Below are 18,232 nucleotides of genomic sequence, written 5' to 3' on the forward strand. Positions count from 1 at the left end.
AGAAACCAACTGACACTAAAAAACTGTTTGTAGAAATGTTTTTATTTTCTGAAACTGTCAAAGCTGAAACTAGCTCAAAGAGTACCATAGTTGAATCACCCGTAAACGAGTATCATACACAGAGACTGAGAGATGTATACTAAATTATTTAATTATTTTGAGATATGGGTGTTGACACTGTTTTTCCCTTGAGTTTTTGTTAAACAACCACACAGCAGCAGAATAATGGCACTCACTAGTTTCTCCAGTTTACACTGAGGATCCTTCAGTAGAGCTGAAAGCTGCTTCACTCCTGAATCTCTAAAGTCATTCCAACTCAGGTCCAGCTCTCTCAGATGAGACGGGTTTGATCAGCACAACCTCCATCACTGATACCACAAGATCTCAACCTGTTAGTGTCTGAGAAACAGATGAACCCTTTCAGTCAGAATACAGTGAGAATCAGATCATCAGACAATCACACACAGACATAAAGATGTACAGTTATTACATTTACAACTCTTTGTCAACTATCAGAGTATCCAAGCAAGTCTGTCTATGTGGTTTATTTCTTCCCATTTGCTATTAAATCGATACATATTATACATGTTCAGTCCTGTTTATATTTATTATACTGTTTTATACTTTAATACAACATTTACTCTGCCCGTATGAATATGGACACTTATGTAAAACAATTAACAAGCACATTTATTATGTGTGTGTGTTCAGTGGGAATCACACTCATGATCTTAAGTGTTTAGCACTGTCACAGCTACAGAAAATCAGACACAATCACAGAGAAAAGAGTGTGTGGTGAAGAATGAGTGTCAACATGCATGAATTTACAATGCTGGAATTAGAAACATACCCCAGTTTCTCCAGTTTACACCGAGGATCTTCCAGTAGAGCTGAAAGCTGCTTTATTCCTAAATCTGTAATGACATTCCCACTCAGGTCCAGCTCCCTCAGATGAGACGGGTTTGATCTCAGAGCTGAACTCAGATCAGCACAACCTCGGTTACTGACATAACAAGATCTCATCCTGTGAGTGTGAAGAAAACACATTAAATACTGATGTCTAGAAAATATGTATGGGAAAAACTACTATAACTATAGATGATAGTACTTCCAGTATTTACTGAAACACATATGAAATAAAGCCAGTGACACTCACTCCAGTTTCTCCAGTTTACACTGAGGATGTTTCAGTAGATCTGAAAGCTGTTTTATTCCTGAATCTGTAATGTTATTCTCACTCAGGTCCAGCTCTCTCAGAGATGGGTTTGATCTCAGAGCTGAACTCAGATCAGTAAAACCTTCATCACTGATACGACAAGATCTCAACCTGTGAAACAAGGTCCAAGACACAGGGAAATCCAGGAGACAAGCAGAAGATCAAAACCAACACACAGGGAACCAGGATAACGCTCAGCATTGCAGTGACATGAACCCTCTGGGGTTGTATATATATACATACAGTGGTGTGAATAAGTGTTTGCCCCCATGCTAAAGTTGCCTAAAAAGAGGAATAAAAAATTATCTTTTGGATATTGATCTTAATGCCTTAATTAGAAAAATTAAATTATCCCCACATCATCACACACCATTCACCACACCTAGAGATTGGCATGGTTTTACTTCAGTTAGCCTAATAGCTGGTTTGATTTGCATTGAAAGATGATCTTGAAATGTAATGAATTATTTATCTTATGGCAAGTACCCCATGCCAATCTCTAGGTGTGGTGGAAGGTGTGTGATGTGGGGATATTTTAATTCCGAAGGCCAAGGGAACTTTATCAGGATGCATATTATCCTGGATCCATGAACTAACTGGCTAACTGACTCTATGGGAATTTAACATAGGGGGGCAATGACTTATGCACCCTGTATTTTAAGGAAAAACATTTATTTATTTATGATACATTATTCATTCACAAAGAAAATTGGTGTTTTTGTGAAAATTGTTGAAAAATACTGTTTTTTGAAAATTGGAGTTTTCCTCATTTTTCTAATTAAGGCATTAAGATCAATATCCAAAAGATGATTTTTTATTCCTCTTTTTAGGCAACTTTAGCATGGGGGCAAACACTTATTCACACCACTGTATATATATATATATATATATATATATTGTAATTTCTCAGTAATGATTTCATGTAGTTTAAGTGTCCATTAATGAGAATGGCATATTTAATCTAAATGTTTATATCAGAAGTAAAACATAGTTTAAACCATTCTCTTATTTATTTAAACTGTTATTGTGAACATGCACTGTATTTATGATTTGGACTCTTAATGAAGATTTGCGGTTTTACTCCATCTGCCGTTAGATTATAGGCTATATGTGCGTCAGTTTCACCAAACGTGCCTGCTGGCGCGGTCATTTAAGAAGGGATAGATGTTTGCTTCAAGTGATGAAAGGTTTGTGAAATTATATTTGTATTATCTTTCTGTAGATGTATGATTTTCTTTAGATTCTCTGTCTAATAGTGAGCAAAAAGACATTTAACTCCAGCTCACCATCGGTGTCGCCAAAACACACACTGTTCTAAAAGAGTGCGTACACATGGTCAAGAGCATCCTTACGGTGCGCACATATTTACGCCAAGTTTATTTTTTATAAATCCCGATATGCGCGTGGAAAAATGCGTACGCATATTTCTATGCCCATTTTGTGCGTACGCAACGTTTATACATCAGGCCCCTGGTGTCCACTACAGAGGTCATAGCATAACATATACATAACATAGCATAACATTTTTTTCCCCATCTGTTTCTTATGCTCTTAACAATGTGATTACATGAAGAAGAAAAAAAACGTTTGAAAAAAAACGCTCTAGGCCTCAGGAGGGTATAAAGATAGGATAGGCTACAATAACAACATAGTTTCTGAGTGACGGTCCACCATCAGGCTAAATATGGGCTCTTTAAAGCTACACAAAATTTGTAAATGTTATTGAAATAAACAGACGGCCCACTTCCCTATTTTTCAGATTTTGGAAGACGTGTGATAAAAGTTGAAATTGTTGTCGTAAAGGCAAGAGCAACACACCGCTAATCCAAATGTAGACTGTCCCTCTGTGTCACCTAGCAGCAGCAGCGCTTCTGGTGTGCAAAGACACCGAAAACGCGATGATGCAGCCGCCACGCAACAGAAACGCCACGCTCGCGCCACACAGCCAGTGTGTCTCTGGCCTTAGACCCCAGAGGGTTAAACAAGACATTGTAATTAATGAGTGAACAGGGTTTAAATAGGCAAACATGAATGAGGTGGCAGTAATCAGAACATGAGTCCAGGCAGGGGGTTATGGGAAGTGTAGTTCATGATGGAAAAGCACTACAGGAGACAGTGCCCTCTGGTGGTTATCCTGGGCACTCCAACTGGTGGGTAACACTTACAGTCTTTACTAAAACCAATCCATCAAATAAAGCCAAAACCACTCACCCCAGTTTCTCCAGTTTACACTGATGATATGCCAGTAGATCTGAAAGCTGCTTCACTCCTGGATCTCTAAAGTCATTCCCACTCAGGTCGAGCTCTCTCAGAGACGGGTTTGATCTCAGAGCTGAACTCAGAACAGCACAACCTTCATAACTGATACCACAAGATCTCAACCTGTGAGTGCGAAGAAAACACATTAAATACTGATATAGGAATGTTAATGTTAATTTCAACATTTATTAATGGATTATTAAAATCAAAAGTTGCATTTGTTAACATTAGTTAATGCACTGTGAACTAACATGAACAGCTGTTTTTTATTAACTAACGTTCACAAAGATTAACAAATTGTTACGTGTGTAGACACAGGAGAGGAAGATGGATGACAAACAGTGATTTATTGATGGAGACCGAGAGATCTCTAGAGAACGAAAACAAGGTCGGACCAAGAGCTGGGGTGAGGCGAGGGCATGCAGTCATGTTCAAAATTGATGGCACCCCTGGTAAATATGATCAAAACTGGCTGTAAAAAAATAAATCTGCATTGTTTATCCTTTTGATCTGTCATTCAAAAAAATTAGCAAAATCCTAATTTTGCTAAATCCTAACATTTGAAAGTGGGGGGAAAATCACATTATAAAATGTTTTTCTCCAAAACACGTTGGCCACAATTATTGGCACCCCTAGAATATTTTACGAGTAAAATATCTCTGAAGTATATTACCATTAATATTTACCTTTTTTAGCACATCAGGGTGACTAGCAACATGAAATTGTCCAGTCATGACTTCTTGTTTCACAGGAGTTTAAATATGAGGAAACACAGAGGCCAAATTCCCTGAATCATCCATCACAATGAATAAAACCAAAAAACATGGTTCTTCTGATGTGCATCAAAAGATTGTTGAGCTTCACAAAATAGAAAGTCGATGTAAGAAAATATCGAAAGAATTGAAAAATCCCCATTTTGACCATCAGGGCAAAGTTATAATCAACTAAAGATGTTATGATTCTGCCAGGAAGAGGATGTGTGTCTATGTTTTCTTAATGGACGGTGAGGATGAAAGTTTTGAGTGTCCAAAGACTCTTCAAGGATCCCAGATGGAGAATTGCAGAGATTAGTTGAGTCTTGGGGTCAGAAAGCCTATTAAAAAATTATCTAACAACCTCTACATCACCACGTTGTTTGAGAGGGTTTCAAGAAAAATCCTCCTCGCTCCTCCAAGAACTCCAGCATATTCAGTGGTCAGACACGACTGGATCTTCAAACGGCTCAGCATTCAGTGGTCAGATGAGACTAAAAAAAAGAGCTTTTTGGCAGTAAGCACACTAGAAGGGTTTGGTGGACATGAGGATAAAAAGTACCCCATGTGTACAATTTTATATATCGTTGGATCTTTAATGTTGGGGGCCTATTTTTCTGCAGAAGGTCCTGGACTTCTTATTCAGATACATGGCATTGTGGATTCTATCAAATATCAACATAAAAAAATCAAAACCTGACGGCTTCTGCTAGAAATCTTATAATGGGCCGTGGCTGGGTCTTCCATCAGGACAAAGATCCAAAACAAACATCAAAATTAACACAAAAATGTGTTAGGCAGCACAAAATGAAGCTTCTGCCATGACTGTCCCAGACCCTGACCTGAACCTTATAGAAAATGAGTGGTCTGAACTGAAGAGAAGAAGCACCAGCATGGATCTGGGAATCTGCAGGATCTGGAGAGATTCTGTATGGAGGAATGGTCTCTGATCTCAGGTCAGGTGTTCTCCAAACTCTTATAGCAGAAAACTCAGAGCTGTTATCTTGGCAAAAGGAGATTGCAAAAAGGTATTTAATAAAAGAGTATGAATAATTGTGGCCAACATGTTTTGGAGAAAAACATTCATTTTATAATGTGATTTACCCCCACTTTCAATTATTTTACTTCAACAAAAGGTTAGGATTTTACCAATTTTTTAATGAAAGATCAAAAGGATAAACAATGTTGATTTATTTTTTGCTGCCATTTTTTATCATATTTACCAGAGGTGCCATCAATTTTGACCATGACTGTATATAGTGGCAGTGATGATGAGTACGTACAATGGATCCAGCTTCTCTATACCAACACCACCAGCGTCGTCCGATGCCCTGCAGGTCTGTCCGAAACATTTCTGACTACCGTGGGCGTGAATCGCGGATCCGCCCTCTCCCCGCTTCTTTTTATCCTTTGCATGGGTACTGCCACTGGGGATATCCAGGTGTCTCGCCCTGGTCACTTCTATTCGCCGACGACATCTTCCAAGCTGATAAAAGCCGTTGGGGGCTTGAACGTCAAGTGCAAGACTGGAATGACCGGTTACATTTACATGTAGTCATTTAGCAGACGCTTTTATCCAAAGCGACTTAAAACTGAGGACTAAATCAAGCGAGTCATCGTGAAAAGGCAAAAACAATGCAAGAAGTGCTCAAAATACACAGTTCAGACATTGCTCGGGGTAGCATGAGCCAGATAAGCAAGGATTTAAAAGATTTAATTTATGGATTTATTTTCAAAAGACGCACACGGTTAGACGCGCACGGACTGCGCCTTAACTTAAAAAAACGAGTATATGGATTGCGGACCATAGACCCCAGTCATGAATGAAGATGTGCGAAGGCGCATAAGCGTGGTGCCCATAGTCCGAAAGATGCGTGAAGCCCGACTCCGCTGGAATGGCCATGTCATCAGAACCACCGATGAGACAACGGTGAAAACGGCCTTAATCTTATCTATTACCACCCGTACGACGACCGCATGGCCGGCTGAAGAAGCGGTGACTCGGTCGTCTGGTTGTAACCATTGCTCATGGTTAGTTTATGATAGTTGATACTAAATCAATCAATCAATCAATCATTTATTTATAGAGCACGTTTAAAGCACAACCGAGGTTGACCAAAGTGCTTTGTAAATAATAAATGACACACAAAATAAAACTAATATACATACCAGAAAAGCCAAAATAAGTAATCAATAGATTAAAGAGAAATCCAGGAAGACAAACTATAAAGTGTTAAAAGCCAAGGTGAATAAGTAAGTCTTAACTAATGTAAACTAATGAAACCTTATTGTGAAGTGTTACTGGGAAAAAAACTTTAACTTAATTATAACTAAAAACTACAGTAAAGCCAGTGACACTCACTCCAGTTTCTCCAGTTTACACTGAGGATGTTTCAGTAGATCTGAAAGCTGTTTTATTCCTGAAGCTGTAATGTTATTCTCACTCAGGTCCAGCTCTCTCAGAAGAGACGGGTTTGATCTCAGAGCTGAACTCAGAACAGCACAACCTCCATCACTGATACGACAAGATCTCAACCTGTGAGTGTGAAGAGAAGCATGTGTTAATGTCCTGTCAGAATCAAGATTCAATTCATTATTGGGCTCTAATCTACAATAATGAGAATCAGGCAAGATGGATTAAGTTCAACTGAAACAAACTGTTTATCTACTCATCATTAAACCATTTTTCTCTCTGTTGACTCTCTGTCAACATGTTGATTTGATAAAATGAACAATGTGAATAAATATATATGTACTTCATGTAATTAGGGGTCAGCAACCTTTTTATCATTAAGCGCCATTTTTATTTTTTTCTAGTTAATCGCTGGACACACATATTCTTCCTGCCTTATATCATACACGCATGTATAAATATATAGTATACAACTACCTTTAAAGGTTCAAGTGTAACAGAAAAATCAACAAAATCAACTTATTTTATTCTTATTCTATTTCTATTCTTATTAGTAACACAAGACTGACTATTTATTATTTCTGAAGCAATTTTTATATGAAATGTTTAAAGTTAAGTTTATTTCCAATATGGCCGTACTGAACCCCACCACATGCATTATTGTTGTAGTTTGCGGATCTCCTGATTTGTGTGTGGAAAGTGAAGGACTTCATTTAAGTAGTTAAAAATCTCCAACATTGATAATATCGGTAATTTATTTAGCTTTGAAAGCTACCGCAGATCACACTGTTCTTCTCTCGATCACGCAGAGTGATAGCTTGACTTCGTCATACTCATTTTGCTATCGGAAGATGAGTCTGAAACCCATCCGTCTGGCTTTGATTATGAGGCGTGTCTTAACCGAACCAGGAAAAACAACAACTCTGCACTCAATTGGATAGTCGGTAAACCTACAACCAATCAGAGCAATGCAGTAGGTCAACTACTTTGCATACAGTTGTCAAATACAGAACGTAGCCTAGCTTTACTTATTTTAGAAGTTAAATAACGAGTGTTTCTTCTTTTACTTACTTCTCCATGAGTGCCACCAAAGGAGAAACCACAACGACCTCAGACTTTTCATTACGTCCCATCTTCGTAGCGACCGTCAGAGCCAGCTGATAAGTTACACTTTTCCCGAATCATGTAGGAAGGACGGCAAAAATATCTTTCCGATCGACAAATGCCTTGATTGCAGTTCTCTGTTTATCTATTAAAATGAATGCGCTGTCGATTTATTTCACAACAGACGCGACGGCTGAATCTATACATCTCAATTCTCCAGCTGCAGTCATCTCTCTTTGATAACGTGATGATTACGTCCCTGCAGATCATCTGTCCATCATCGTATAAAGCCCGCCCTGGCAATTTGATTGGCCTGATGATTTCTGAACCGATCATAATTACTCCTCAATGGATCGAGTCCAGACCGAACTTCCCGACCAAAAAATGTTGTGGGCGGAGTTCGGGCTGGCATCCAGGCTAGCAGAGTGACTGAGCGAATCAGACCTGTGTGATTCCCACCGTAAGTACAGCTCTGCAACCTCATGCAGGGTACCCCCAGGGTCCTCCAACTTAAATTCAAGGCTTTTTAAGACTTTTTAAATACCATTTCAAATGAAATTCAATGCCAACTTCGTACCCATTCCGACAGAAGTAAGGGGAAAATGTCAAATCTGTATACATTTCAAACCCTAGAAAAAGAGGCTACTTGAATTAAATAAAACATTTTACTTAAATTATCGGTCATATTTAATACATACATGCATTGTAGCGCGCATGTGTGTAGGCCAGTGTTAATTTTGGCAGCCATTTTTTTATTTAGTCTTAGTCTTCAAACGAAAATGCTTATCTGTCTTAATCCCATTTGAGTCATCCCGTTTTTTACAGTTGTAGTTGACGAAAAGTCTTTTTGTCAACTATTAGTCAAACTGCAGTTACTATACTTTTGGAAGCAACATCACGTAATACGTAATTACGTTCAAAAGGTCACGGGCGACGTTGCCGGAAGTACAGAATCAAAATCGTCCAACATCGTTGTTTTACCTTACAAATTCCTTTTTTGTAAACGGCGTTTGAGTTAGTTTGCACGTTCAACCTATGCGTTCAACTTGTAAACACTGACTCTGTACTTCTGGCTACGTCGCCCGTGACCTTTTGAACGTAATTACTAGGGGTGTAACGATTCACTCGTTTTCTCGATGCATCGATTATAAATCCTGGCGATGCATATGCATCGATCATAAATCCTGGCGATGCATATGCATCGATCCTGAAACATTTATTTTGAATCGTGAATCGTTTATTTACGTGAATAATCGATTTAAAAGGCTAAGAATCGAATTAATCACGATTTTATAGCGATTCAGTGGTTTAAAATATAGACAACCTTAAAGTGTTCCTGGTACAAGCTGCCTCACGCATTGGCCATCATACGACATCCGCATTTGATTGGTTTCACGCGCTCACACACCCCTGATTTCTCACGCTGAAGCCCGGTCGGTCAAATGCCTGAAAGATGAGTTTATCTTTCTACCTGTTGAGCTACTCATGTCGTGATCTGCTTGTATTACCGCAAATTAGTTAAAATCTCCCGGAATCTAGAGCGAGCGTGCATACGAGACAGAGGTTGTGCTCCAAACCGCGTATCGCGCGTTCACACACGGCTGCACGCACTCGGCAGAGAGGGAAAGCGAGCGAGAGACCACCTTGCGTGTACGGAGAGTCCATGTAATAAATGAATGAAAGCGTTTTATTTCATAGTGCCAACGCAATGGCATGGCAGCTTTATCAATGGCTTGAGCGGTTTGCCTCAAAACTATTGCTTTCTCGACAGAGAGCTCAAACATGGACTGCTCAAAAATCTGTAGTCAACGTTATGAAAGCATGAGAGCTATGGGACCGAGCGCGAGCAAAATCCAGTGAAAAGATGATAACGAGTGCACTGAGAGGACGCAAAATGAAACTAATGAAAACGTCTCCATTAATTTGTCATGTAGTCATTTAATGCACTACTTTAAAAGCCTTTTTCAAAATATTTGCTACTTGTAAATGCTAATTTGTAGGCCATTGAATTTTTTTTATAATAATATATTCATTAAAATTAAAAATAAACATGAACTAACATTAACAATGGACAAAATCCCCACTATCTGATCCCCGAAGGCCGCTGTAGGCTAATTCAAACCCAGACAAAGATCGGTGAAGCATTGAAATAATACTATAATGCATATAAAAAATTAAGAATCGAATTAATCGAATCGCATCGAATTTGGATGTGAATCGCATCGAATCGAATCGTTCTGAATTTGCACAAATCGTTCATGAATCGAATCGAAAACCTATGAATCGTGAATCGAATCGATTCGCTGTCTACCCAAAGATTCACAGCCCTAGTAATTACGTATTACGTGACGTTACAAACGCGCCTCACAGAATAGAGCAATGCTAGCGTTTGTCCTTAGAAAAGTTAAATTTTTGGAATGAGTTTTTGCAATAACCGATCGTTTCGCTTGATAAGACCCTTATTCATCATCTGGCGTCGTTTAAAGACATTTGAAGCTGCATCTGAAACTGTTATTAACCGTCTTTTGGACCTTGAACCGTTTGGTTCCCATTGAAGTCCATTATATGGAGAAAAATCCTGGAATGTTTTCATCAAAAACCTTAATTTCTTTTCGACTGAGGAAAAAAAAAAAAGAAAGACATGGACATGGACATCTTGGATGACATGGGGGCGAGTAAATTATCAGCAAAAGTTTTTCAAAAGTGAACTAATCCTTTAAATATGCAATGTTAAAAAACATAAAAATCGGCATTAGGTGGCAGTAACTCGCTATATTTATGAGTGAGTATTTGAGTAATTCATTCATTGAATCCCACGATTCGTTCAAAGCCACATATTTCGTATCGTATATAGAGCATTCCTTTAAATGGAGTACATTTCTTAATGTTACCATTTATCTTTTCTTTTTTACTGTTGTATAAAATCAATGTCACATTTGAAATCGTGTGAATATTCGGGAAACATTGGATTCTTGCTCGTATGAACACTGCTGGATATCAGTCTGCATTTTGATCGCAGATTTAGTCGCACAAACAGCGCAAGCGGGTCGTTACAGAACACAGACAAGACAGAATGACACTTTAATTTAAGCAGAAAATCTTAAAGATCGCTGAACTCCAGCTTGTCTGTGTTTTCAGATAATCCTGGCGCATGGTTGCCAGATATCGAAAAGACCGGGTAGAAAATATGTTCTTTTAACAGAAAAGCTCTTATTTGGGGATTAAATTCTGTCATTTGTGGCCATAGCGGATTAAACTAGGCTAGGTACTATCTTGTTCTGTACCTCGCTTGCCTAGTAACCATAGTAACGAATGCGCACGCAATCGCTTTTTCTGCCATAACGTGGAGCGCGAGGGGCACTCAACGCTGCATACATTTTGAATTAGCCTACATTAGTAAAAGTAAATTTTGTTACGGTATGAACTTAATCCTAGGAAAGGTAAAAAATATATACAAGACCTTTGTAACGAAATCCAAAACTTTGTATACAAAATTCAAGGCTTTCAAGGCCTTCATTTGAGATGATCAAATTCAAGACTTTTTCAAGGCTTTTAAGACCCGCGGGTACCCTGTCATGATGTGCAGGGTCGTGGAAACGGTTAGTCAGTGTGTCCCAATCAAGGCCGGACTTACCATTGGGCTTGACTGGGCTCAAGCCCATGGGCCCCGCCCAATAGGGGGCCCCGCCGGTTTACGTTTGATTTTTTCAATAATTTATCAGTCATTTAATTTTTCATTTAAAGTTTGTTGATTGGTCTTGCATTGTTACCTGGCCCTGTAGTGTAGGCTACGTACTGACGTCAGGTTATTACGTAGCCGACAGGTTTTTATTTGGTTTAAAGCCGTTGGATGGAAACACACTTTCACCAGGTTTATTCACATGAGGTTTTTTTTTGTTTTTTTACCGAACTTCAGATAATTGACAAGTGGATGGAAACTTGGCTTATGAAACAAGTGTATTTGATTGAGAACAATTGTTTTTATAATTCAGATTAATTAAACATCTTTAATATACTACAGCAATTAACATAAATTATGTTATTTTGTTAAGTTGTTTGTTCAGAATCGTGATCACTATTTTTATTCTCAAATTATCCAGAATTGTGTAGCTCTAATAGCTAAATAGCTTGTGTATACGTATCATTTAGTTGTATTTAAAGTAATGTATAGAAGGTAGGGCCCGAAAGTGACTCAAGCCCAGAGGCCCCCACCACCCTAAGTCCTGCCCTGGTCCCAATCCTGGTCCTGGTCCCCTAACACTGCACACTCTCTTCTTCTCTAATCTGACACACTCATCTGAGGCCTTGAAGTCTTTACTGATGAGCTGATCAGGTGTGTTTGATTTATGAGACAACAAAACTTGTCTTTTCACAAACTTTTCTCAAACCCAGACTGTTAAATAGTATTCATAGCTCACAGGTTAATAAAAAAGGATGTGTGTATATGAGAAAAAATGAACTCTAAATAAGGACAGTTCTCTCGCTATTACTCATACGTCAGTGATTAACCCTCTGTGCGCTGATATTGGCATGCGTGTCACAGGTTGCCGACCCCGAGCTCTAAATAAACAAATTATTGATTCCATCTAGAATAGACAGTCTCTTAATTACTCAACTCACCCCAGTTTCTCCAGTTTACACTGAGGATGTTTCAGTAGAGGTAAAAACATCTTCAGTTTTGATTCTGTGATGTCATTCCCACTCAGGTCCAGCTCTCTCAGAAGAGACGGGTTTGATATCAGAGCTGAACTCAGAACATCACAACCTCCATCATTGATATAACACAATCTCAACCTGTGTGTGTGTGAAGAAAGGGGGAAAATGTTGTTCCATCTTCATGTGTATCTGACAAAAAAGAAGCTTTCAAAGAAAATAACCTAATTGTTGAGCATAACTAACAGGTTCACTTGGTCTTCGTTCAAACAAATATATAAAATAAAGGCAGTGACACTCACCCCAGTTTCTCCAGTTTACACTGAGGATCCGCCAGTACAGCTGAAAGCTGCTTCACTCCTGAATCTATAAAGTAATTCTCACTCAGGTCCAGCTCTCTCAGAGACGGGTTTGATCTCAAAGCTGAACTCAGAACAATATAACCTCTGTCACTGTTATGACAAGATCTCAACCTGTGTTCAATGAATAAAGTGATAAGACAATGACAAACACACTCAGAGAGCAAAGTGTGTGTATGATTAGACTGCCAAGCTATAATAATGTACACAATATAGTATCTACATTCAAGTTCGTAACACCGGTATTAGTACTAGCTGGACGCTAGCTGCTGCTATGACTTACATTTCAACTAAAACTTGAAACTAAACTGAAAACATTAAGCAAATACAATATTTAATTGATATTATTAAAGAACTTATTCAACCAAAAAATAAAGTTTAAGGCTATTAGTTTAAGTTTACGTTATTCGTTTTGTTCATATTACACTTTTATTGTTAGTTTGAATTAATTTGACAGACAGCATTTGCTGATGTTAATCAACCTAGCGCCATTCAGAGCTGCCAACTCTCACGAATTCACCGTGAGACACACGTAATTGACACTTAGCAAGCAGGTTAGTTAAGCTCTCAGATTCTGTCAATTTTATTACGCAATTCAAACAATAAATACCGTTTTGGCGCTTGTACATGTTACACCACAGAGCCCTAGTGGACGTGAACCGATCATCTCTACTAGCTGATTGAAAAAGAACACGAACTCTGTTGAAAGATACAGTATGCTACAACTTACCAAAATGTATTCCTCATGCATAATATTGACCAATCATTTTTTGAACTCTTCCCTGAACTGAAATGTAGTAATGGGCTGTATTTCCAAATGACTGACATCAGGTTCAAGTACACAAGCCGCGCGAGTTACTCGTGTATTGCAGTTTGGCTGGTGGTTATGTAGCCTGCCCGCATACCGCCTCCCATGGCCGAAACTGGTATTACAACACCTGCCGGGCCGGGGCTAGTAATTTAGCATGCAAATTCAGGTTAATATCTCGGCAGCACTATAACTTGTCATTTTTTTAATGACATCATTAACCTCATTTCTTCTCATTCTTTTGATGAAGCTCATTTTTTGGATATTTTAACCACAATTTTTACAGATGGCACCTTTAAGACCATAAGAAACAGATGGGGGAAAAAATGATATTTTATTCATGTTATGCTATCACCTCTGTAGTGGACACCAGGACTCGATTGTTGTAAAAAATAAAAATGACATGAAATTATATAGGCAAAAATAATGGCAATATTTGGTAACGATAATTATTATTATTATTATTTGTTTAAATTACATCTGAATTTATTTCAAAACCTAGACTTTCAAACATCAAAATGTAATTTTTTTATTATTATGTATTCGTGTACAAAATGACATGTAAACATTGTTTCCTATTGTTTTTTTGCCTGGAAACGCTTCCAATACGCTTGCGTGTCGCGTGAAAAATAGGCGTCGGTTCTATTTTTAGCATGCGCGCGTCACGCAGGCAGTGTGCAAGCTCTAACCTGTTAACATGGGAGCCGAAATAAAAACGGACAGACCACGCAGCTGAGACGCTTACGCCACGCAGTCAGTGTGTCTCCGGCCTTAGAAATCCAGTTATGCTATTTTCTCCTGAGACGTGAGAAATCCGAAAATCGTAATTTTATGTCACTATAGGAGGAAGTGTAAGAGGGGGGGATTTCTGTAAAGACTACAAGCACTAGATCCCACCCTTTCACACCCGCCAATAGGGGGTTGGGCCTAATGCGCTAACAGACTAATCACAGATCAGTACCAGTGCGTTTGATTTCACCGCAGAAACTTTTTGAAAATATGGACGAAGGTACTGAAGACGCAGAGGGATGCATTGTGGGTAGGGTTGGGTACAGAAACACAGTGCCAATAGGGAACCAGTTCTGATGTAAACGGTAATAACCAGATCGAATAAGAACAAACATTTTGGTGCCTGAGTCTCTGTGTCATGAGTAGGGATGGGTATCATTAAGGTTTTATCGGTATTACTACTCTTACCGATACCGCTTATCGATCCGGTACTTTAACGGTATTCTTATCGGTTCTTTTTGGTGTTTTTTTTTTTTTTTTTTAAAGAATTAAAGGAACACTCCGACTTTTTGGGACTTTAGCCTATTCACCTTACCCCCCAGAGTTAGATAAGTCCATACATACCTTTTTCATCTCCGTGCGTGCTATAAGTCTGTTTGACGCACCCACCGCTAGCCTAGCTTAGCACAAAGACTGGATGTGACTGGTTGCAGCTTTCATACTAATCCAAATGAGTGGCAAAATAACGCAAACGTTTTCCTATTTACATGTTGTGGTTTGTATAGTCACATAATGTACAAATAACAAAGTCAAATGAGACACAGACATCTTTTAACCGTATAAAACCTGGGAACTATTCTCTGAAGGCGAAGCACTGCTACTTTGACGGCGTAATAACCGCATCACCGGAGACACGCCGTGGTGAGGAGCGGAGAGTTCGCTCAGTGTTTGGGTAATAGAGTCAGCAATTTATAAAAAGTAAAAGCGTAGTTTAGAGTCATGGGTTTTCGCTCTATTGTAAATAGCTGCGACTGTAAACAGGGGAGGTAATACCATGTTTCACAGAATTCCAACTAAAAACGCTGACTGGATGAAGAAATGGCTAACTTACTCTGGATATTTATCCAAACACACCTAAGATTATCAAGGGACATTATGTTTGCTCGGTACATTTCAATGAGGACGACTATTTTGAAAAAATGGAATTTGCCACACGGACCATAATGTGCTGAAGGATACGGCCATCCCATCGATAGCACAGACAGGACAAGTGGATCACCTGCGACCTGCGGCTGAGGTAAGTGTTCCGTTATGTTTTTAGATGACCTACTGTAACAGTGCCTTTAGCCAGATCTAATGTAACGTTAGTGACACTATTATATGATTAGGATGAATATGTTTTTATCTTGATGCGGTGCGGACGCGCTTGGGAAAAAAAACGAGCGCGTTCACCGCGTTGAACTTGCACCCTGCGCGCGGCGCACCTAGTAGCCTAAATTTGAAATAACCATGGAAATAACGAACTTGAGCGTGCAAAAGGGTACGATAGGCTGTGAGTTCATTGTGCAAAAACAATTTGTGCTATTACTTTACCCTTATTCTATCCTATAGTAATGCAATTCTGTATATTATATAGGCTACTGTTGAATACATTTGGTTCAGCTAATAAATTGCATTTAAAATATATTGATTCCTGTAATAATAATTATTTATTCATGTGATATTTATAAATCTGGGTGCGTTTTTGGTTGGAAATCAATGAAACATGGTACTGTATTACCTGCTCTCCCCTGTTTATTGTCACAGCTCATACAATAAAGCAAACACCCATGATAAACTATGCTTTTCTATCTAACGTTAGTAATTGCTGACTCTTTATTCCAACGCTGAGCGAAGCGAACTCTCTGCTCCTCGTCACGGTGCGTCTCATGTGATTGTTATCACTCTGCCCAAGTAGCAGTGCTTCGCCTTCAGAAAATATAGTATTTATACGGTCAAAAGATGTCTGTGTCTCATATGGCCTTGATATTTGCACACTCTGTGACTATACAAACCACAACATGTAAATAGGAAAACGTTTGCGTTATTTTGCCACTCATTTGGATTAGTATGAAAGCTGCAACCAGTCACATCCAGTCTTTGTGCTAAGCTAGGCTAGCGGTGGGTGCGTCAAACAGACTTATAGCACGCACGGAGATGAAAAAGGTATGTATGGACTTATCTAACTCTGGGGGGTAAGGTGAATAGGCTAAAGTCCCAAAAAGTCGGAGTGTTCCTTTAAGAACATAATTAAACTCTATATTTTGAAATGTAAAATAGAAAAAGCAAAACAAAGAAAATATATTTTTGTTATGCAGCAATGTGCAGGCTTTTTTGTTTTATATACAAAAAGGACACATAAGAAAAAAAAAACAAGTAAAAACACAAGAATAAAATCAATCAAAGATACAAATTATATACAAAAGTGCTTTAATTTCAGGAAGGTGTACTAACATATCTTTTCAGGTAATTGTTTCTGTCTGAAAAGAAACGTAATTTAGTAATCAAATATAAAATAGCACTGTATAGTTTATCATAGATAGATTAATGCTTATTAAATCTGAAGTTACTCATTCAAAAGCTGTGAGTGATTTTTTCTGCCTTTTGTTGTTTGATTTGCATTAATGGCTGAATCGTCAGAAGGTTTAGGCTATTAGACTGCTGCCCCTTTAAGACCGAGAGCAAATCTAATCGGTAACCGGTAACTGAAGCGCCATCATTTTCTCCCTATTATTTACGTCCTTTTAAGACATAATTGTGTTTAAGTGAATAAACTGTGTTTAAGCGAATCTCAGAGCTGGTCATTTTGACATTTGTATGTATATTTGATAGTTAAGGAGGACACACGAAGCCCAAAGTATAGGCTACTTTTCTTGTCTCGTTGCAGTCCGTTTCGGAGCGCGCACCGCCTTGTGAACAGGCTCTTGCGCAGGCTTTTGTGTTTTTAATAGCCATTTTTTGATCTTGCAACAGTAGAAGACAGCATTTTGCAACAATCGCCGATCGTGCTGATTCTGACGGTACGTTTGGGTTTTAGGAAGAACTGACAGCGCTCCGCAGTGCTGTGAAGTAAAGGAAGTTAAGCTGGACAGATCATGCGTCTTGTTTTTTAACGGTTTTATCTCAAATATCTTCTTTTTATAATCTTTGGAAGCCGAAATACAAAATATATTAGAATAATATCCCACATCTAAAGTGTAACCACGTTGAATGTTTAGTTCTGTCCTCATTGTCACTCATTAAGCAGGGCTGTCGTGTTGCGCGTGCTGTGGCTTTGCGTGAGAGATCGCTCTCTCTCTTCTCTCTCTCTCTGCTGAACTGCGAATTTCAAATTTGCATCACAGACAAATGGTTTAATTAAAATATAGTTTATATATAGAAAAGGCTGGCGATATAAACATGTTCAAGATAACGTCTTTATAGGAATGATAAATAACTTCTCCAGTACCGACAGCAGAACCGATAACGTCCGAGCTTATCGATACAGCGGTCTTTCAAAATTGAGCACCGGGGCCCGTTTAATACCGGGTTTCGGTACCCATCCCTAGTCATGAGGCGCACCATGCAAGGTCTCTCGCTCTCTTCCTCTCCCTCGTGCAGACGATGACTGTGACAGATAGATTGTGTAATTATATTATACAATATGCACAAAACCACTCACCCCAGTTTCTCCAGTTTACACTGAGGATGTTCAAGTAGATCTGAAATCTGCATCACTCCGGATTCTGTAAGGATGTTCCCACTCAGGTCCAGCTCTCTCAGGTGAGACAGGTTTGATCTCAGAGCTGAACTCAGATCAGTAAAACCTTCATCACTGATACCACAAGATCTCAACCTGTGAGTGTGAGAAAAACAAATATATATGAAGTCAGAATACAATGATAACCAGGTAATTATTAA

The 18,232-nt window shown here is 38.7% G+C and overlaps 1 protein-coding gene across 4 annotated transcripts in view; it reads right to left on the minus strand.

Moving 5' to 3' along the window:
• Positions 1 to 207: 207 nt before the first annotated feature.
• Positions 208 to 18,232, minus strand: part of LOC120464367 (NACHT, LRR and PYD domains-containing protein 12) — a 29,167-nt gene continuing 11,142 nt past the window's right edge. The window contains exons 8-15 of one of the 4 annotated variants that reach the window (XM_039653785.2): positions 17,994 to 18,167; positions 12,700 to 12,870; positions 12,365 to 12,538; positions 6,590 to 6,763; positions 3,428 to 3,598; positions 1,157 to 1,327; positions 851 to 1,024; positions 208 to 399 (exon numbers count right to left, since the gene is read on the minus strand). In XM_039653785.2, the coding sequence (XP_039509719.2) occupies positions 393 to 399; positions 851 to 1,024; positions 1,157 to 1,327; positions 3,428 to 3,598; positions 6,590 to 6,763; positions 12,365 to 12,538; positions 12,700 to 12,870; positions 17,994 to 18,167 (1,216 nt within the window). In that variant the 3' untranslated portion in view covers positions 208 to 392. The remainder of the gene's footprint in view (positions 400 to 850; positions 1,025 to 1,156; positions 1,328 to 3,427; positions 3,599 to 6,589; positions 6,764 to 12,364; positions 12,539 to 12,699; positions 12,871 to 17,993; positions 18,168 to 18,232) is intronic. The other 3 variants (XM_039653786.2, XM_039653787.2, XM_089134658.1) reach the window with 3 other exon arrangements.

This window comes from Pimephales promelas, chromosome 9, assembly GCF_988280905.1.
Source record: "Pimephales promelas chromosome 9, fPimPro1.hap1.1, whole genome shotgun sequence".
Lineage (NCBI taxonomy): Eukaryota > Metazoa > Chordata > Actinopteri > Cypriniformes > Leuciscidae > Pimephales > Pimephales promelas.